The 22,487-nt window shown below is 36.2% G+C and overlaps 1 protein-coding gene across 1 annotated transcript in view; it reads right to left on the bottom strand.

The window, feature by feature from the left end:
• Positions 1 to 2,437: 2,437 nt before the first annotated feature.
• Positions 2,438 to 22,487, bottom strand: part of TNKS2 (tankyrase 2) — a 29,793-nt gene continuing 9,743 nt past the window's right edge. The window contains exons 8-27 of the mRNA XM_079312382.1: positions 20,705 to 20,891; positions 19,677 to 19,798; positions 19,072 to 19,163; positions 18,896 to 18,974; positions 17,806 to 17,977; positions 17,095 to 17,174; positions 16,001 to 16,146; positions 15,451 to 15,616; positions 14,943 to 15,162; positions 14,465 to 14,574; positions 13,610 to 13,798; positions 12,606 to 12,858; positions 11,920 to 12,002; positions 11,225 to 11,345; positions 8,945 to 9,042; positions 8,226 to 8,300; positions 7,237 to 7,342; positions 6,428 to 6,614; positions 4,886 to 5,042; positions 2,438 to 4,650 (exon numbers count right to left, since the gene is read on the bottom strand). Coding sequence (XP_079168508.1) covers positions 4,588 to 4,650; positions 4,886 to 5,042; positions 6,428 to 6,614; positions 7,237 to 7,342; positions 8,226 to 8,300; positions 8,945 to 9,042; positions 11,225 to 11,345; positions 11,920 to 12,002; positions 12,606 to 12,858; positions 13,610 to 13,798; positions 14,465 to 14,574; positions 14,943 to 15,162; positions 15,451 to 15,616; positions 16,001 to 16,146; positions 17,095 to 17,174; positions 17,806 to 17,977; positions 18,896 to 18,974; positions 19,072 to 19,163; positions 19,677 to 19,798; positions 20,705 to 20,891 — 2,706 coding nt within the window. The 3' untranslated portion in view covers positions 2,438 to 4,587. The remainder of the gene's footprint in view (positions 4,651 to 4,885; positions 5,043 to 6,427; positions 6,615 to 7,236; positions 7,343 to 8,225; positions 8,301 to 8,944; positions 9,043 to 11,224; positions 11,346 to 11,919; positions 12,003 to 12,605; positions 12,859 to 13,609; positions 13,799 to 14,464; positions 14,575 to 14,942; positions 15,163 to 15,450; positions 15,617 to 16,000; positions 16,147 to 17,094; positions 17,175 to 17,805; positions 17,978 to 18,895; positions 18,975 to 19,071; positions 19,164 to 19,676; positions 19,799 to 20,704; positions 20,892 to 22,487) is intronic.

Raw genomic sequence — 22,487 nt, 5'->3', positions numbered from 1 at the left:
CAACCCTTCCCCAGATGTACCACCCCAGATCTGTACACAGAACTAGCATGAAGCTGCTTTTCCAACTATAAAAGGCCTCAATCACACACGGGTGCATCATCTTTTGCTCCTTAAACAATTCACATTTGTTTTAAATGTTAAGGTTTGCAAATACTTCAGCTGTGGTCTTTTGAAAATTGCTAATGGTCCTAGCTTAAAAACTCTGCAAGAAGTGTTCCCCTGGCCTGTCACTGCACTGTCAGGAGCCACCCCAATCACCTTTGGTGCCACTCAGAAAGACCTCAGCTAAAGCATACTTAAAAATGAACCAGTTTTATCAAGATTGCAAGTGGAGAGATGGATCTCTAATCCATTTCCTTCAAATTTTCTGGCTGCATTAAAATCCCCACCTCCCCATATAGATCCTACCACTACACAGAATCCAGGTGGATAATTTAAGGTGACATACTTTGCCCTTATGCTGTCTATTGAGGGTTTTCAGCTTGTCTCTGATAATCAATGCTTCGAAACCAAAGTTTTGAAGATCTGTTGTACAGGGCACGTGCCTTTGGTATTTAAATCCTATTTCTTTTCTTGCACACACTTTTCCCCAGGTCTAACAATGTTTTGAATTGGCTGCAACTCTCCCCTTCTAAAATGTGTCTATTCTTCTCAAAGGGAGCCCTTCTGAAATTCCTGTAATGCCTACACATCAGTGTTTGTTTGCTTTTTTTATATCAAACATAAATTGGGAAGCTGATGTACCATGATTACTTTGGCTATTCCTAACAATTATATTTATTACTCCTACCATGCCTTTTCAGTGCATGTAGAATTTGCCTTTCTTTTTTTGCAGGTTATTATTTCTTCTATTCTCTCTCTCCTGTCTGTCTTCTCTCAGTTGCCAACCTTGCCCTTTTTAGGGCAGAACTTGTTATCTTCAAACCAGTCATCTACATGCTTTTTCTTTTGTGTTCTGCTCTAGCTGCCTGTAGCTTTTTCTGATCTAGTGAGCCACAGGAAGAGGGAAGAAACCCCTTGGCACTCTTAGAAACACCACTGCTTACACTTGCTGCACAGGGGCAAGAAAAAGGACCCCCCTCCCCTTATGCCCTCCACTGTAGCACTTCCCTTGCTGGCACCACCTCCACCTCCTACTGCAACTTAAGCACAGCTCCAAGAACCACAGGGGCAGGACTCAGTCTCACTGCCAGGGTCACTGAAGGCAAGAAAGAAGCCTTGGTTGCTTCAGCTCAATACCAATCAAGCCTCTGCAACATTTTTTTAACTGGAAGGCAGAAGAAAAGCCACCCATGGGGCTGTCTCCAGTGAAAGAAAATCCATTTTAATATATTAAGTCCAGGAGATGGGCTGAAGAAGGGGACATGGCTCCTACGCTGCAGCACTCTCACTGACAATGATGTTCTGCAGGAAAAGACACTTTAATACTTGTTTAAAATTTTTTTTTCAGAGAGTGAGCAAGTGTGTGTGTGTACCCACAGATATGCATACACACATACAGCTAATGAGCAAGTTCAGGGTAAAAAGGACAGTGGCAACTCCTTTATATACTCAGACAGTCATTATGAAATAGAGTCATTTGCATTCAAAATGAGTGCCAACACACCTCTGTAACATGCACTGTATGGATAATCAACTGTTTCAATTATGTAAGACAGAAGAGTGAGGCTGAATGGTTATTATATTTCTGAGAACTAAAGTCTAACTTACAAGAAAATTGTTTAATGAAAGATCCTAGTATTTTTTATTTGCTTAGTTGCATAATTTCTTTTTATACTAATTATTTAATTAAATAAAACCAAATCTAATGCAGAATGGAAAGAATTTTTTACAACCGAGATAGGTGGAATTTTCAGGAATTTTATCAAAGCTGTGTTCCCAATACCCTTTAAATATTTTCATTACCATTGATCTCAGAAAACATTTGCTTTCCTGCCCTCTAGTGCTCATGTCTATTTAAGTCTTCTACACAAACTTGGTTTTGGAAACCTACCACCATATAAATGGCCCTACTGAAATAAAATTACTTACTCATTGCAATAATACCAGTGACCTAAAGAGTTCCTTCTGTTGTTGCTCATGTACACCCATGCAGTTATCTGAAAGGTAAGGCTCTTTAGGTTACCTTTAATTTTACAAAGCAAATGTAAGCGAGTTTTCTTTCTCAGTTCTGGACCATATAATGGAGTTTTAAGTAACAAACTGAAGCTGTCTTCTGAGTTTATTACTAACACAACTTCACTGCTAGCTAAAGCTGTTAGTTAGCCATGTATCAAACTACAAGTTTCAACAGTATTTACAGGTTTTCATCCACATTAAAAGCTCTTTTACTTAATGTAACTAATTTTGCCTCCAGTGATGCAGTTTGTTACAGCATTGTGCATACTTACATTTAAATCAATGGATTAACATACTACATCTGTAATTACTCCCATGCTACCAGAAAACCAGTGAATTAAATTTATTTAGTGTTAAAATGGATATGGAATGTCATACAGTACATGTAAAGACACTTCAAGATGAGTAAAGCAGAACTAATTGCACAAGGGATTAAAGGTTCACCTCAACAGTCAGTATTATCAAATCATTACAGATTCCATCTTCAGAGTGCAAGGTATGTCATGCAAAAAAACAGCTCAAAAATCCCCAAACAGACAAAACCAACATTGTGGTACCACTTAAAATGCTATCATACCACAACATTTTACAAGACATTAGGTGATCATTCATATAGAATGAAGCATTTTAGCAATAACAAAAAAGTTTTAAACATAATTAACAGATTTTGCATGAACACAAATTCCAGCATTACTATACCTAAGGAACAGGCAACATGCTGGGAGAAAAGTACTTAAAAATCAAAGCCTTTTTTATTCATAGCCAATATTACTTTCTGCAAGAATTCTGCAATCTTATTCTGTTTCCTCACATAACTGGGTAAGGTTCAATACATTTTTACATAGAGTATAATCACATAACCACCACATCAGCAAGAGGATTTCATTATCTTGATCAATTACTACATTTAAAACCATGGTAAGATAACATGCCCTGCAAACAAATTGTCTTCTGGGACAGTGTTCTGCATGTAGAAATATTAAACAACTAAAATATACTCCTACCCACTTTAACCCAAAGTAACTTATAATTTTTATTTACATATTTTTGAAATATGTAGGTTAAAACTGCAGATGGCAGAAAAGCAGAATACACACGAGAGTTACAACAGCACTGATGGGTGCAGTCAGGAACCCTGAATGAGACCTGGACAGGGGCTGTACCTTCTGCACTCTTCTCTGTCCAAGGGGCCTCAAAGGGCTACAGAGGCAGCTGCTGCAGTGGCAGAGCTGCTCCTCCCCTCCCAGCTGGCTGAGCTGGGAGCAGAATGTGCAGCCCCACCAGTTCCACTCAGCTCAAAGCAGACTAACACACTCCTACACACCTGCTTCAACCACAGCCTGAATGTTAACATGGAAGAGACACAGGAGACAACAGGATGGCTTTTAACATTTCCACCTTGCAATGCTCATATTCTGAGGGCACCAACAAGTATAGATTAATCTACCAAAATAAGCATACAAAAAAGGCCAAGTTGTTTGCCCTCGTATTAGGAATAAACTATTTAACTTCCTGGCTTAAATGTAAGCAAGAGAAACTAAAAAGAGAACTTCTTGAGGTTAATTTTCCATCTACATTCAAAGAAAATAATTTACTAAAACTGTAACTTGCAAGGTCTACTAGCCTTGAAGTGAGGATACAGGTTAACTATACCTATAGTTAAATAAAAAACTTCAAAAGGCATTTTACAGAAATAAAATATGCAACTATAGGAAGTAGGTGGAAAACCACTTTAGTATTTGTATGAAACATTCTATTTTCATAGCTCACCATTCTCAGGAATGTATATTTCATAAATAAAAATACAGAACAAAAATTAGTGTATTCAATTTAAAGTTGGATATTTCTAAACCTCTTCAGATAAAATTTGCTTTCTCCCTCACAATTACATGATAAAACCTGAAAAAATTTGACTTTTCAAATCTATCTTGCATGAGAAAACAGATGAACAAACAAACATCTGGAAAGAACATTTTATACAAGATTGCAGTTCTAAAACACTTATATTACAAAGCAATGTAAATAAATACCAGGCTAGTACAAAAGCTCTTATTTACAGTTTTACAAATGAAAACATTTTCAGTGTAAATGCAGTGTTTTAAAGAACACAATATTAGTAAAATGAGTTCCTGTATAGACCATTACAATTTCTGTTAGATTTGAATACAGTATTGTATAAAACCATTGTTTCAAGTTAATTTTTGTTTATAATTTAGTACAGCCAAACCCCAGTTTATGCCTGGAATGGTATCTGTTAAAGTGCTGAAAAAGAGGACATTTCTGAAATTTTAGAAAAACATACTGTACATTATTAAAGCTTTATCAAGTCAAAACTGGTATATTTTGTTCACATTTGCTACCACACCACCTGGGAATGAGAAGTTTTTCAACAAAAACTTGTAATAATCGGGATGGCAGCTGTTGATATCTTCGCATCCAAAGTCTGATGATTTCCCACACAGAACTGTCTTAAGCTTCAGTGGTGGCTTCAGGTTTCATAATCTGATAAGTAATCAAGTATTCTGGATAAGCCTGGAAGAGTGACATACACATTTTTTATTATTTCATTCTCTGGATAAATTCAGAATGCTTGTTAAGGGAGGAGAAAAAAATTATTTAAAGGAAAAATTATAAAAGGAAAAAAGGGCAGAATGTCAAAGGTAGAAATCCCTGGATCATTCAGGAAACATGCACCTTTCACCTGCAACTGGAGCTGGAGATTGTTCTAAACAAGAGAGTCTGCAAAACCAACCCAGAAGCTATTTACCTGCTCTCCTCTGTAAATGACATACTCTGCCAGTGCCAATCCATTTACACTGGGCCGCCCAGTCACCGAGTGATGTCCCGGGGGAGAGTGCGCCATTTTCATCGCACTGAACTGCAGGAAGGACTTGCCCAATGTTACACGACAGAAGAGCAACTGCCTGTGTTGAAAGGGAAAAAGGACCATGAATACACAATGCTCATGACTTTGAACCTTGAAGCCACTTTAGTCAGCTTTCATAGCTCATAAATTTCTCAGGTTCTGTTTTGCTGAAAAAAGTTACACTCACTTTGGAAAGCTCCAGCCCAAGGAAAGGGTTGGTAGTAGCAGGGAAAAATGTTTATCTTAGTTAGAGAAAACAGCATGCTTAACAATGTACTCAGAGATGGCCACCACCTTATCTTTTTCTGTTACTTATTTATTCTCATTTTTTGTTTTTCTTCAGGAAAAAGTTTTTTATCCTCTCCCCGATTACTCATCCTGACAATGTAATTAACAAGAGTTCTAATGCTTGATTTGTATCCAACAGCCAAGACAACATCAAGGCCAAGGGCAAACTCTAGGTTAATGCAAAATACCTCAGACTAGCATTTGTCAGTTTGTTACGCTGTTTCACTATTAAAAGACTCAACAAGGGCTCTTATGTCTGTACACATGCATCTATTGCAATGACAATGGAATCCTGGCATTTTTACAGACCAAGGTTGTCTATCATTTCAGTCTGACAAAACTTTTGCTTTTCTCACCCTTTGCAGCAGACAAACAAAAAACCCCTCATCTTATTCAAAACTTTAGAAAGCACGGAAAGACTCTGACATCCTCTGTAACTCTGGAAGATGATCCTCGTTTTTTGAGAGTGCCAGAAAATAGCAAGCAACATGAAAATGGGGAGAGTCTCAAAGGATACTGGAAGGATACCATTTTACATTGTATACCAACATAAAACAGGATGCACACAAACACAAAATAGTCTTCTGGTTGAAATGACTGCCACCACCAAAACTAACTCCAGGACCTAAGAGTTTATTCTGAACTGATGATATTGGTTAGACATAACAGGTGTTTCTGTTGAAAAGTGGATTCACGAACTCAGTGTCAGAATCCACAAATCCACACCTCTATTTCAGTGTGTGGAAAAGTACTGATGTGAGGGCTGACTGTTAAAAAGTACATCCTCCTCAAAGAAATACTGCATCTGAATATCTCTGAATTTCTCCTTCCTCTGTAACAGGCAATGAACAAAACTCTCCTATTGCTGCATCTTCCACATAAGGATCTAGCAGATCCTCTTCACTCTCTGAATCCCTAAGGGTGATTTTTATAGTAAGTTAAGGGCAAAGATATGGTAAAATGCACTGAAGATGGTAAAAGGTTCTTCAGGACTTAAATATCAAAGTTTTCTGAAAGTTTCTATTAGGCCCAGAACACAGAGAGTACTGAGAAGGCCTGATTACCAAGAAAATCTTTCTTCAGAAAGAGACTGCTTCATTGATAGTCTAGGAAACAGTATACAAAAGCAAAATTAGATTATTTCAAGGGACTTACCTGTGGCAAACATAGCAAGATCTATCTTTGTGAATTGGACATCCAGTGCCACCTCCAATTCCATACACATATTGATTACTTTTGGAAGAATTTTCAGCAAAATAAATCCCAGCTCCAAACATGCCGCCTATATAGGCATGTCTCTCATCAAAGCCTTTGTGAATGATTGCATTCACAAATGGGGAGCCTAAGAGAAAGGAAGTAAAGTATTGAAAATACAGTACACAATTTTTTTTACGCTGTTTTTTTATGTCACAATTCAATCACTTGTTCCCATTGTGTTGGGAACTATGTAGCCTTCCTTATGAACATGCACTGTGACCTTTGCTTACCAGGACAAACTTTGTATTTGTGCACATTACAGACTTCAATCAGCTTTACCTTGCTAATGATAAGCTATCTCTTCTGGAATGCTGAACCAAACTAACTTATCAACTTATAAAACCAAGGAAACAAACAAAAAGAAAATCCCACCCCAAAACAATCCTTAACAGAATAAAGCTTGACCTTTAATCATTTTGGTCATACAGCTGATAAAACAGACTGAAGGAGGCACAGTACTCAATATTCATTCATAACTGCTTAAATGTTTTCACTTAGATCTTTGAAGTCTCCTTTGGGGAGAGACAAGGAGATGCAGATTTCAGAAAAATTATACATCCCTTGTGAAATACACAAATACTTGTTCATAAAACTCATGTAAAACCTAGAATCTGCTTCTACAGAAATTTACTTTGAGATAGTAGAAACCCTCCCATGAAGAGTGCTGCTGATGAAATAAGTTCATAAAGTGCATTTCAAATTCTCACCATGAAACAGCATCCTTTCATTGGCATGGTTATGATTCTCTTCAGAGACCTCTTTCCTCCTGTGAGTGTATCTTTCCCATAGTTTTTTGTTGCACACTTTCTGAATCTGAAACAGTCAAAATGACACCAAAAAACTGTTCAGTTTACTGGACACATGTATACCTACAGAGACTATACTACAGTGCAGTTAGACTGCCAGTGGAACAAGAATACTTTTCTTGGGACTTAATAAAACACAAATTGACTTAGCCTGCACAAATTGATTCTTGTAGTCGGACAAGTAAATTACATACTTAAGAATCAATTCATTTTACAGAGCTCCTTGTTAATAATCCTTAAATTAAATAATCTCTAATTTAAATTTAGCAGGCTCAGTCACAATTCTTGATGCCAAGTCACTAGTAAAAAGATCAATCAGTCAATTAAGAAATGCCTTCCATGAAGACTTGTGAAGCACTTACAAAAGAAAGTAAATTACATACTCCCTGCAGAGGTATGCTGGGCACTGCAAAGTCTTGTGCATGCAGATATAGCATAGCAATTTCACTGTAAATTCAGTTCAGAATAAAACTTAGTAATACTTGCAAACCAAAATATTTATGATATTAATGAAAATTACCATTACTTCAGAAGGAAAACTACATAAATACAAACCAAAATTCCATTAGATTATTTAAAATTGTCTACTGGCTGTTTCTTCACACTTGATGAGAAATTAGAGTCGAAAAGTTTTGCTCTTCCTTCTTGTGTTTTTTCCTACCATTCTCCCTCAAAATACACCCTCTTCTGTTTCCTAAAAAAACTTCTGCCTTTTTATTCAAAAATTCTCCACTTTTCAGTGAGATCCCTCTATGTCAATTTCTCATAAAATGTCTTCCTGACTATTAACCCATAAGTAGCTTACAAGTGTAGAACACTTTATGGATATGTTACTTTTAGACAAAACTCCATAGGTATAAAACCACTGGCCATAAAAAGCCAACAGGCACCTTTAAGATGTTGTATCTATTGAAGACTCCACCAGCATGTCCTCCATCTCTGTGCTCTCGGACAGTACTCTGCATCTGAGAATTGAGAATTTAAAGAGGATTACATTCTTTCAGAACACATTCAACACGTTTCCTTTGCACAAGTCAAATAATGAAAATAACTAATTGTGTATTAACACAAAAATAGTAAGAGAAATTTTTAGGTGACTGGTTGTTAAGTAATGCCAGATTTTGTGAATGCACAGGAAAGGTTTAATGATTAAAAAAACTAAAAAAAGCCACAACATCTTTTGACTGCTCCATGGTCTAGTTTTCGAAGTGGAGAAGATTGTCACTGATCTCTTTAAAACTGTGTTTATTCAGAATTTTGTCTTGTGTGATTACGGCACTTTGAAAGGAAGTGATGCAGAACTATGTATGACAAACAGGCAATCCATTGGTAGCACAGAATTTATGTTATATTGAAGAGGTTTGATATTAGTAGAGGTTTTAAAAATAGTACAAGCAATAATATAAGAAAGAAAAAAAAGTTACAGACATCATGAGCACAGATTATTAAGTGGTGCAGTCAAAGTCAGGAATCTGAAATATCCTTATGCAAGTTTTTCTTAAACTTAGTGATGTTTACTGCATTGTTAAATTGTCTAGCAATACCTCTTTATCTACTTCTTTAATAGCAATAGCAAAAATACTGAGAGACTATAAAGACTGACATTTACCTCTTCTTCTACTGACTGAAATTCCTTGTCTTCGGTGGAAAGGTCTATGAGAATTGTTCCGCTAGCAGAAGTGTTAAGAGTCAGGTATGGGTTAAGTCCTGTGAATGTAATAAAACACAGCACAATGTATATGAATGTCATAAAACACAGTTTCAGAAACTGTAATCATTTCCTCTGATCTGTGGACACTGATTGGTCCTTCTCTCAGCAAGGGTCATCATTTCAGATGCACTAACCCATTTGTCCACACTTAGCTCACTATACTAATACACTCAACAGGGGTAATACTTGTAAGTATTTGCTTATTTCAGAATTCATTTCAACTCTAGGCAGTGACACAGCAAGTAACCAGTACCTGTACAAAGTCCACAACTGCTGGTGGCAATGGCATAATGAATGGGAAGAGCAACTTGACTTGAAGCACTGATTTAGTAGGAGTATATTTGGTCATGCAGAAAGAACTGAAAAGAACTAAGTCTGTCAACCCAAAAGGCTTCAGTCTGGTAATAAAAGCTTAAAAGATACTAAATGTTTAAAGGAAACTTCTCTGTATTTCCAAATATGCAAAAAAATATTGGAATTTTCCATAGAATCCAATGTCAGTTTGCATTGGACAGCCTGCAATCACAGCTGATATGTAAAGGGAGTGTAATTACTGGATATAAGACTATGAAGACAGCGTGTTTCAAGTGTCTTTTCTTGCCATGGCCTTTCCAGACAACTAAGAGGTGACCAGAATTAAACACTGGGTCTGCCATGAGCTCTTTAAAAGGAATAATCTGGGGAAAGTGGAAATTACAGATTTAGGCACAGTACGAAGCCTCATGTAATCAGTGTGCAACTGGAATTGTTCTCAGGAGAAACAAAGTGGCAAGAATCAAAATAAAGCTCATCCACTATTAACCTCAAAACAATGGTTATACAGTGTTCAGGAAGAGATGCCAAAACACCTCTGAAAACAACTTGAGAAAATCGACAGTAATCTTCCCCACCCCAAAAACAAATCCTCAAAAAAGATCAAGAGTTGCTGAAATATTTTAAAGTACTTATGCCTGTGGTTACAAATAAAAATGTCTGACCTTTTATAGCAAGGTGGTGGGGTAAGAACAAGGGTGGGAGTGGTGAAGGATTTAGATATTTTATGTTCTCTCTATACAAAGACATATTAAAATATGTACAAATACACATATGTTCAAAAATACATCAGCTCTGCTTTAAGAAGAAAAGTATCTTGTTAGTGGCTACGTAAACTCAAACCAGACACGAGGCCAAAATCACACCTTAAAACTAACTTTTATCCAAATTACTCAATGAGTCTGTCCAGAAAAAGCTGACAATATGAGAAAATTATGCAGATTCATTTAAATACTTCATTATCAGGAGAAGAATTATCTTGGGGTTGGTTCATACTGTTTAAGGGGGCAAAAGGTAATTTAGAGCTTGGGACAGTGACTCATTACTACTGAGTGCAAATTTTAGAATGAAACTTCACAAATGGTGAAATAGGGAAGGGAAAAAATCCTACCAATTCTAATTTAGCTCATTTCTATGGAACACAGCAAAACAACAGTAAGTGACATTTCAATGAATCAAAGAAGAAAAAAAGAAAAAAAAATTTGGAGGGTTTTTTATTTGGCTTCTATTCAGCCGTAGTTAAATGAAGCATACTGAATTATGATGAATTCAGGACTGCTGGGACTGTGTTGGTATCAACAGTCCTGCACAAATAGAGACTTCAGCAGTAATTTCAATGTAAATTAAAGGTGTTGAACAAAGCAATTATGTCAATTTTGGTTCACTGAAAGCATACCAACTCTGTTTTTGAAGAAAAGTATAAGAATTTCAGCTGGCTTTCTGAGTGAGCAGACAGCATTATGCGGCAGGACCCAACAAACAGGGTACATAACAAGCCTGAACTCGTCAACAGAATGTGCTTTGCTCTTCAGAATGCTTTGATGAAGATAAATACTCCCCATCTCAAGGAGCTTTTCCTCTAAATCAACATTTCACCTAAGTAAACATCATAGAGTGACTACTCTATGAGAGAAAAAAATATAAATCAGAGAACCAGAAGGCAAGATTCACTGTAATTCACAGCATAAATAAAATTACTCAAGTTTCAAGTCAGAAGACATTCTTACCATTTGAAGTGCCATTTTCTAGGTCAGGTTTTATTACCAATTCTTTTAAATGAAAATACAATTTGGAATAACATAAGTAATTTATAAAAATTGATTATGCAGAGGCAGTATTATGTGATAATTTAAAACAAGCATATACCTTGCTGTCCAGAAATAAGTCTTTCAACTCCTTTGATGATTTTATGCCTATGGCCATAAGCATTAATGCCAATTTCCTTCAATTCTTTGTGTCCCATTTCAACCAATACGTCCAGTGTTATCTATAATGAAAGCAAGACCATGTTTTTTGTACTAGAACAACTGCCAATCACAGTGAAAAATATACCTCACAATAGCTGTGAGAAAAAGCAAGTGTGAAAAGAACAGGAACACTAGAGGCTTCAGTGTATTATTTCCATATTTTACTTTTACTCAATTGCTTTCTTGTAACTTTTTGTCTTAAACAAACATGATACAAACCACAAATTACAACTTGCATTGCTTGCAAGGACCATGTTTCTCACCAAAAAAATGTTCCTCTAGATGTATTTAAACAAACACTAAAATTACTAATTAACACAGACTACTTATTTCCCCTACCATTTATATGACTGAAACACTGTTACAACTGTTACACTGATATAAACATCACTGCTCCATCTGCTAATATATACACAAATATTTTAATATAAATTTATTTTATATATCAATGAAAAATCCAGTTTTATAGTCCTTTCCTTCATTCCAGTCAATTTGACAGTCACTCACCTAAAATCTGTCTTATTATACTAACCAGTCACTATTTATTCCATTGACTTCTAGCCCAGAGTATATGGAAATAAATATAACCCTTACCTGTTCTCTCTCAAATATGTCAATTAGATGTTCAAGGCCAAGGTTCCTCACAAACTGATTAATGCTAAAATCGACACCTGAAACTGGATAAGAAGAAAAACTCACAATGTACATTTATACCTGCATTGTAAAATAAGGCATACACATCTCCCCCTGTCTACAGCAACAATGAGAGACAAATTCCTGTTTTGCAGATGGTGGATTAGATATCTGTAAGAATAAATTACTTAATCTGCTCTTCTTTCTCCCTAAGAGCAGTTTTTGTGCTTCCACAGAATAAGCCAATCAACTCCAGAAATGCAAATTACTACAGAAAATATACTGACAAATAAAATGTCATAAAATAAACCTTTTTAAGATACCCAATCTAAGAACAGACACTTAAAAATTAGATAAAATTTACAGTAAAATACTGGTTGGTATGCAGCCAAATTACATTTGATTTCTCTTTTAAAACAAAATTCACCATATTGGTTCTGTTCAGCGAAAAAACCCCACATTTTAAAGGCTCTGGAAGGGAAAAGAGTAAAATCTTATACTACATGACTTTCAAGCTTTTGTTTCTCATTAATGACATCATAAGGAATCTAAATATTGTGTATGCCATAATGTATGGGAAGCTTCACACCTTTGTGTTCTTTTTACAATTTGTTAAGCAACGTTATTCACTCCTGAGAAAGCCTCACCTTCTTTTTTCTCCAGCACAGTAGCTCCCTCTGCACAGTTTGTACCAACAACAGAGGGAAGTTCAGAAAAACTACCAGACAAGTTGTCAAGACTACTTGCAGCAGACAGACTGGATGGACTGGATGGAACAGAAGAGAGGGAGTCGGCTGCAGAGCCTGTAGTCTGAGACACACTTATAACCTGAGGTTTGTAGCAAGTCGGTAAGGCAGAAGGAGGCATTGCTGCTGTCAGTAATGCACTGACATCATCGGCCTAAAGAGCACAAAACAACTCATTAGAACAGAGGAACACTTTGGCACAATGGTTTTTTCCTAGAATGCACTATATTATATCAGATTTCTTAAGTACACTGCAAACTAATATTGGGAAAACATGCATTTTACAATTCAGCTTACAAATGGCCTTTTCTGTCAACAGCATAAATGAAACTGGAAAATGTTTATTTATAAAGGCTGTAAAGACTATAGTATTTCTAAAAAAATTTAGGGCCAGTTAAACAGAATCACTTTTCTACAAAAAAAGAACAGAAACTTCTACTGGCAACAGAATTTATGAAACAAAACAGTTACTCTCAATGTAGTTTTGGATTACATCATAATACTTAGAAAAAACACTCCTAAAAACTTAACAGACAGATAAGTTTCTCAAATTTATGCCACTACAAGGTTTGCTTATATTTTATTGTCACAATTTTTGTATTAGTCAAACTATAAGCACTGAATTCAAAGCATCACATTACAAGAATTAACTCATTTTGTTAGTGTTTTGAGGTTTCCCCCCCAAACTCCATATTGAAACAAGATCCCTGAAGCAAGAAATTACTTAAAGATGATTTATAAAGCTCTATTGACTTCCTTTGCCAGACACATACAAATGCCACAGAAACCACAGTATTTTGAATTTTGCAGAAGTGGATGTGTTACTGTTTTTTTAAAGGACAGTTTTAAATGAGGTGTCACACACAGATAAGTATAGATTTTCCAAGTGGAGCCCCATCACTTACAGTGACCAGGTCCAATGGTGTTTGTCCTTCTTGGTTTTTCAGAGTAGGATCAGCCCCATGTGCCAGTAATAAGGCACAAAGCTGAGTCCTTCCTTTCTGAGCTGCTTCATGAAGTGGTGTGAAAGCCCATTTGTCTGTGGCATTCACACATGCATTATACTTTATGAGTAAAGCTGCTACATCAACATGCTGGAAAAGTAAAAACACCTGTTAAATTCCAAGGTACCACAGTGTACTAAAATAATTCAGGATTACTACTGCTATTTCTCTGTAATCACAGTAATTCTCCATCTTCTTAGAATGCATTTAATTATGATTTTAAAAAGTACTAAAGCAAGGTGTTTTCTTGCTAACCTATGACATATCAGCAAAAAGTTAAATAAGATTTGTTCTCTTGTGAAAAAAGGACAGTATAATACAAAATTCCAAATCCAGAGGAATCTGAAGGAAAAAAAGCCTGAATATAGAATTTGAAATTCCAGTTTGGAAAGTTCACCTGTTTTGGTTAAAGACTTGATTCAAGGACAGAGATTCAGGAAGTTCACAAAAACAACTGCTGTCTCAACAGCAGTCATTTCAGTGAAAGTGAGATCTTCCTGATAAAATTTGACTGGCACAAGTAAGGAAAGGCATTTTACAGAACACCTTTCAGCCTATGGCTTTTTAGGTGTTCATGATCACAAAACTCCATTCGTGATTTTCATTACCTGTAACATAAGCTTGTGATCTAATTATTCATTCTGTATCTTACAAATAAGATTACATTGTAACTCAACAGCAAAAGTAATTCTATCAATCAAGTGTACCTTTTTTTTTAAAACATAAATAAAGTCTCAGGAAGTTTGAGACATTTACCCCATAAGATGCTGCATTGTGCAGAGGAATCAAGCCTCCTTTATCCTGTGCATTCACATCTGCTCCATGCTGCAACAGGTATTCTGCAACCTCCAAATTATTGTAACCAGCTGGAATTGCAGAAGAACAGAATAAACTGAATTAAAACACCACCCCAAACAGGCTGTGGAGAAGCAGTAATTCACTTAAATTACCAATTCAATTAAATTACCAATCCCAGTTAAGACAGTGTAATATCTATTACAAAGGACAGCACTATTTGGTTTTAAAACTTATCAATAAACAAGAAAAGATCCTCTCCGGCTAGACAAAACAGGAAAATAAACAGTTTGAAAAGCAATATGGCAAAGATACTAACTTTTCAAAAGAAAAAGTACTGAATCCTCCAGTTTGAGGCTACACTCTGAGCTTGTGTAAACATAGAAAGTTCAGCCACAGTAGTTAGTAACTGATCAAACTAGCTAATTAGAACACTGACCTGCTAAATGTAGTGGTGTTGAATGCCGTCCTTGCGTGTCCCGACAGTTGACATTGTCAGGTGAACAAAGCTTTTTCACTCGGGCCAAACAGCCTTTCTTTGCAGCATCTAGGAGAGCTGCATCTCCTCTAAGTAAGTCTTGAATATCAGTATCACCATCTTTAACAAGGTCTAGTGGAGTATTGCCATCCCTGTTTTTCTTTGTAGGGTCAGCTCCATGCTGTGCACACCAAAAACAGGTGGTAAGTATGTCAGTAAAATAAACATGCTGCATCTTATGCATCTAATGCCTTGTTGAGCAAATATTCTGATACATATTATGGTTTCCTGCAGAGAGTATTCCATTTACTGTGTGAGAAAGAACAACACAGATACTAACAGTATCCCTTTTACTGAAAGCATTAAACTACAATAACTTAGAAACCAGAAATCAATTTCTCAAAGAAGTCCATTTACTTTTCAAAGTGAACAAGAAAGAAAAGTTAGTTCCCTCCAGCATATGTAATACCTGTAACAGGAGTTTGCAAATCTCATATTTTCCTTTTGCTGCAGCTTCATGCAAGGGAGTGAATTTCCACAAATCAGCAACATTGACAACTGCACCATGTTTAACCAACAGTTCTGCAACTTCATAATGACCGTATGAGCAGGCATTATGTAAAGGGACAAGTCCTCTGAAAACAATTAAAAGAAGAAAAAAACTCTTTAAAAATAGGGTATTTTTTCAACAAGTGATATAAACTTAAAACACAATGCATCTTTGACCATAACAAAACCTTCCCCCCGCAACAGTCTAATATAGTAGGAATACCTATTGCAGTAAAAACTTAATCAGCAGGGCACTAAAGAGAAGTAAAACCACAGGGCCAGAGAAACTCTTAATGCTCTGAAGTGCTGCAAAATGCTTTTGGATAATCCTAACATCTTCATTTTAACAGAAGTTTCCATGAAGATAAAAATTCTGAAGAAAAACGGGATGTTTATCAGCTAACAATATTCAAAAGCTGCGAGAAATGACCAATTACAATTGCCAAGAAAAAACATATTGAAGCATTTACCCCTTATCTTTTGCATGTACATCAGCTCCATGCTGAAGAAGATATTCCACAACAGACACTCTGTTATATCCAGCTGCAAAATGAAGCGGTGTAGACTGACGTCCTTCAATATCTCTGCAGTTCACACTCTGGACTGTACACAGCTTCTGTGAATTTCCCCAAACAAAATATATGTCACTACATAGTGCTGACACCTCTAGTTTAGTCATAGAATATTGTTACGCACATCTCATTTAGCATAACTGTTCTCAAGAAAAAATTATTTTTACAGTCTTTACTTTTTAGAAATTGTGTCCTAAGAAAAAAATCCACCTGCTCCCAAATCCACACCTCTGAACTAATGCTTTTTATGTAAGGCAAACATCTGGAGGTGATGAATATTGTACTCTGTGATCTGTAATAATGGTGTAATACAACGGTTTTAGGACAGATAATATTTCTAAAGCAGGCAGTGAAGGGCTGTTTGATTGCTTTCTTTGAGAAATTATACACTGGCACATAATTCTGTGCTACTTTGGCTGGGGTGGAGTTAGTTTTTTTTCCCAGTGGCTGGTATAGGGCTGTGTTTCGGATTTGTGCTGCACACAGGGCTGATAATTCAGAGATGCTGTTGCCATTGCTGAGCAGAGTTCACACAGAGCCAAGGCCTTTCTGTGCTGCCACACTGCTGAGGAGGCTGGGGAGAGTCACAGCCAGGACAGGTGACCCCAACTGACCAAAGGGACATTCCAGAGCAGAGAGCATCCTGCTCAGTACATGAAGTGGGGGATGTTTGTAGTTATGGAGTTTATGTTCCCAAGTCACTGTTATCTGAGAAGGGGCCCTGCTCTCCTGGGAATAGCTGAACACCTGCCTGCCCATGGGAAGTAGTGAAGTAATTCCTTGTTCTGCTTTGCTTGTGTATGTGGCTTTTGTTTTCTATACTAGTAAACTGCCTTTATCACAACCCACAAGTTTTCCAGCTTTTATCCTTCCGATTCTCTCCTGATCCTGCTAGGGGAAAACTGACCAAGCAGCTGTGTGGGGCTTGGTTGCTGGCTGAGGTTAAACCATGACAAATTCCCTCTAATCTGTAAGGAGAGGTTTAAGCTTACTTTTACAGTATCCACATCTCCAGCCTTTGCAGCCTCCAGCAATTGTCGATCTGCATCAGAATTACCTAATGGGATACCTTCTGCAAAATAAATGAGATTATGTCACAGGTAAGTGTAAGGAGTTGAAGAAATTTGTTAAGACAGGAAATAATTTCAGTTTTTTAAAAGGGAAATCCTTGAAATAAGATCAATCAACTACTGACAATTTCTGTTTCTGTTTACTATCTATGACTATAGCTGATAGAGCAAATACTGTTTGGGAAGTTGACTTCAGCAATGTGCTTCCTGTATGTTTTGAAATGTTGCGGAACCAACAAAGCGTTCTCATTCCAGTTTCAGAATAAGACCAGATCAAGTTTATGTATGTATTATAATGTATAAACCTCTCTCTTGAAAATCCATGTACACTGTTGCTTCCACGCACAAATTCAAAGCAAGCATTTTTGCTTTAGAAACTAATTTTCTATTTTCAAGGTTCCCCCCATCTTACGTCAGGATTTTAATAAAATTATTCCAGGTAGCTATATCCCAGAATCTTCATCTCTAATGATCTAGACAGTAAATGATATTATTAAGTAGAGAGTAAAACATTACTTAGTACTGTCTTTTGCAGAACATATTTTTTTGTTGACTAGTCTTTATTATTATTTGACAGCACTTGAACAGCAAGTAAAATGAAGCACACAGTGGATGTTGAGTAACTCAGCATACCTTGCAGCAGCTGTTGCACACTTTCAGTCCCCATTTGTAAGGCTGTAAAGCCCTGCAGAGACACAATGGAAGGATCACATCCAGAACTCAGCAGCAACCTGCACGTCTGAAGATGACCACAATGTGCTGCTCTGTGCAGAGAGGTCTGGCCAAGATTATCTAATGCATTAACCTAAAAATAACACACAAGAAATACCACTATGAAGTTAATATTAAATACGTTTCCATTGCTGACTGGGAACATCTCACAAGTAGTATCGTTACTTTAATAAAAAGAAGATATTTAGTATATTTCCAATGGTGGTGAGATTTCAAACAAAAACAGTTCATAAAGTAGCCCTCTTTTAGAGGCATGGGAATAATCCAGTGCATTTTTACCACAAACAAGAGTAATTCACTATTTTGCTCCTCGCAGTACAGATCTTCAGTGCTAACATGTAGAACAGCTTTTACCTCACACTGGCTTATTGTGGTATCTCAGACAGGACTTCCTATGTGTTGGCTCAAAGTGTATTCAACAATTTAAAGCTCTGCACTCAAACCTTACTTTTTTATTCCCTATTCCTCCTCTGGTTTTGGAAACTAGCAGTCAGGCTATAATCAAATTTCCATGAGAGACATTCAACTCCCCATCCTGGAGGGTTCAACCACTACAGAGAGTCCCTCCTCTCCACATTTTCTTTCTGTGGAAGTTTGAACTACTCACTGTGTTATGACTTAATATTTTGCCTTAATTTTATTTTTTACTGCATACACCATGTAAAGTCTTTCACACACTTCAGTTTAACTTCTTGCTGTCCATATACACCTCCCACCTTTTTTCCTTATGGATTTAATTATTTCTGCTGGACAAGTAAGACACTGGAAGTTTTCTGTTCACAGAGAGAACAGTATCTGCATTTCTTAAAAACAGGACCAAACCATTGATGATTCTATAATGTATATGGCTGTATGGATGGAGTGATGGTCTGTAGCTGTAGTGAATAAATCTAGAACCTTCCAAAATGAATTATTTTACAAAAACTGTTTATTCCTGTGGTATGAAAACCTGCACACTACATGAATGTCTACAAAAGTATGATACTCATACCTTAGCTTCATGCTTCACAACTACTTCAACAACATCATTATGAGCCTTTTCTGATGCCACATGCAGAGGAGTTAAGAAGCTTAAAAAAAAAAAAACAAATAAAAGGAATCATTCAAAATGTATTTTTCAAAATCTTCTAAACAAACAGTTAGGAGGATTCATTTGTAACTACTCACTCTTTTGTTTTTTCATTGATATTGGCTCCCTTTCTCAGTAGCAATTCACATACTTGTTTCCTCTTAGGATATGGAGATGCAGCAGCACAGTGCTGTAAACATTAAAAAGTCTACAATTAACAACCAGCTAGCAATATCAGGTTTTACTACTTGCTGAATCAGCTGGCAGTTAAGAGTTGCCATACAAAGACAACAGAAAAAAAAACTAACCCAAAACATGCTCATTAATTTGGCAGATTCCATACGGGCTTTTGGATTTACTCTGGTATTTTCAAGAACTCCCCTTTCTAATAACTGTTGGAAACCATCACATAAAGCTAACATACATAGCTTGCTGTTGCTTAAAATGAGACTGTTCTACAAAACCCACACATTTAGACAATCTAAACAAAATAATAATTACTGAATAAATAATTTATGTTAATCTTGACATTAACTTTAAGAATGAAATATTAATCTGTGTTATTTGCTTAAGTAGACACCAGATATTCCAGATTGGTCTGAATTACAAAATTTGACACTGCAATATTTATTGCTAAACTATTACCTTAGGCTTAGGTTAGACACAATATATACAAAACCACTAACAAGTCCTGAGATATTACCAGTGCTGTCTCATGTGTCTGAGGATGCTTGAAGTTCACTGTTTCCAAAGAAAGATGTTTCTTTATACGAGCTACATCTGATTCTCTTGCAGCCTGTAGCAGTGAGTGACCTTTGAATTCATCTTTAAAAATAAAAAGATGAATAGCAGAGGTTTAACTTCTTGACTCAAGAAGGATCAAGACAATTGCTTCTCTCAGTTTAAAAAAATATATTCATTTTATTCAGCAGACCATGGAGCAGACATTTCCAAGTCTGACTCAAGCTATTACATCACTTGACAGAACTTTTGTAGTTAAGTCAAAACACTACACAAATTTTGCTTTGTTTGTAAACCAAAGCCAGACACATCCAAACTGGCTGCACCAGATCTGTTTCACTCACCACTACGTAGGTTCTACTGTTCACATAGGTACTAAGTCAAGCATATAAAAATCTCTACTTCTGACCTAGTTTTGGAAAATCATTTCTAGATGCTAGCATGAAGTCTAGTGCAGTATTTACTGACAACTTTTGTAAATATCACTCAAGGACAGAATATGAGGTCACTCTTTTCAATTAAGTCTGCTGGACAAAAATCCATGTCCTTCATCAAATTCTTTAAATTTCCAGTGACTATGGCACACACAAACATATTTAGCAATATAAGCAGTTATTTTTTCTTTTCTTTAAACAAGAAACTGTGGAATAAAAAAATAATATTTCAACAATCTTGATGTAATGATGGGAACAAGTATGGGAAATGAAAGTGTATTGGCAAGGTCATCAGAGAAAGCATTTAATAGGGGAAAAGCTACACAACCCATCACAACCACTTGACTATAAAATTGACAGTAAAATTATTTTAAATGCCTACATTCAGAAAATATAGCAGTTTCAAATTATAAACAGTGAAATATACTGCAACACTGCACAATTACTTTTAAAGTGTAAGCATTTTACAAATCTGGTTTCTGGCAGGTCACTGTCTAGGGAATCTAATTACACATTACAGGCTGTAATTGTAGAACTGATCCCACTTCATACTCACATGCTAATCGTTCTTTTAATTGGGGCGTTGGAGCCAAATCAATGGTGCTTTTGTTGTGACAGTTCAACAGTGTTGGGTCAGCACCATAACTTAACAAAAGAGAACATACTTCCACCCTGTTCTTAGAAGCTGCTTCATGCAGAGGGGTGAATTGCCAGAGATCCATTGCATTCACACATGCTCCATGCTTGAAAGGGAAAGGGGTAAAAAAAGATGCAGTCAAAACCAGGACGTTAGAAAAAGACTATGTTATTAGTTTCAATACAGTAGACAGTTAAAATAATAATTAATGCTTATATGCAAACTGTTTCCAAGACATTAATTTTCAATCTAACACAACATTTCAGTACATTGTGGTTTTTAATCACCTGGTGTTCCACAGGTACACTCAAAGAAGCCAAAGGCTAGCTAGTCTTTTCAGAAAGGAAAGGAGCTCTGCTACAGGTCAAATCAGAGAAAGCTAAATATTCATTCTCCAAATCACCTGTGAACAAGCTCTGGTTCTCTGCAGCTCTAGAAAATGTCTAGAGTGACCAGCTGCACTAAGATAAATACATGTTCTGTGAATAACCCCCAAGATATGAGTGCCACATTATCTAAAATTAACTCAAAGTTAATTTTAATTCAAAACATTTAAGTACAAGATTCCACAAGTAACACTCCTGGATGAGTAATGTATGCATAATTCTTGTCCAGTAACATTTTGATTGCATTCCAAGTTCAGTCTGTAAGCAAGTACATGTTCTTTCCCACTGTTTCTCTTAAAGCTGTATGGCTTTGCAGAAAGCAATTCAGAATTCTCTGGAACAGAAATCCAGTATGGAGTACAATTCTACCTAAATCATTAAGACACACAGTAGTGTATAGGCAAAAGTTCAGTTGTGGGGTTGTGTCTACTACCATCATTGCAAAAACTCACTTTACAACTGGCCCCTGAAGTAAAAAAAAAGTCTTGACTTTATACCTACTACAATGAAAGCCTATTTCAATAGGTTTTTTAAATTAATTTTTTGCTAAACAAATAGAAAGATACATGGGATTAGTTGGGGGCCGAAACACACAGAACAGAACAAGAGCTATTCCCTGAGCAGCCCAATGTCTGGAGTTAGACAACATTCAGTTGTTACAATGATCTTGATTTGCAGTGGCAGCTGAGAAAATGCACAGCTCAAAACTCCTTTGGTGGAGTACACATATTATGTTGCAACCAACTAGTTTAATGTGCATCATACTTATCTTCACGACTAACGTAACCCAGATAAACCACTTTGGTTCCAAGAGTTCTCTTTTGTTAGGAAAACTGACAAGTTTCTCTTTATTTGGGGTGAAGGCTACAATTCTAGGCCCAAACTAATGTTGTAAAGTTAATTTCCTCAAAAGACTGACTGTTCTTTAATTTAAAAACATTTACATCTTTAATAGTATTCTTTTTAAACACTTGTTATTGCTTTATCTTCTAAAGTATTCCTCTACTTTCAAACTCAAAATATCAATATAGGGGTTTGTTTGGTGCTTTTTTTTTTTTTGGTGAGTGTAGAAAGATTGAGATAAACAGTACTTACTTGGTGGTATGAAAATATTCAACTTTGGAGCAGAGACAGTTAAAAACAGAAAGCACATTTATAAAGAAAAAGCTTCTTTGCAAGCAGAAGATTCTGTAGCTCCAGCTTAATAATCACTAACATGTAGAGCAAAAGCAATTTATCATTCTTTAAGTTTTGTAAATCTACATACAAAATAAAAAAATATGTGACTTGTATTAGTCTATTATAAACTGCTCTTA

Source organism: Erithacus rubecula (genome assembly GCF_903797595.1).
Source record: "Erithacus rubecula genome assembly, chromosome: 9".
NCBI lineage: Eukaryota > Metazoa > Chordata > Aves > Passeriformes > Muscicapidae > Erithacus > Erithacus rubecula.
This window is presented reverse-complemented; position numbering and strand designations above follow the sequence as displayed.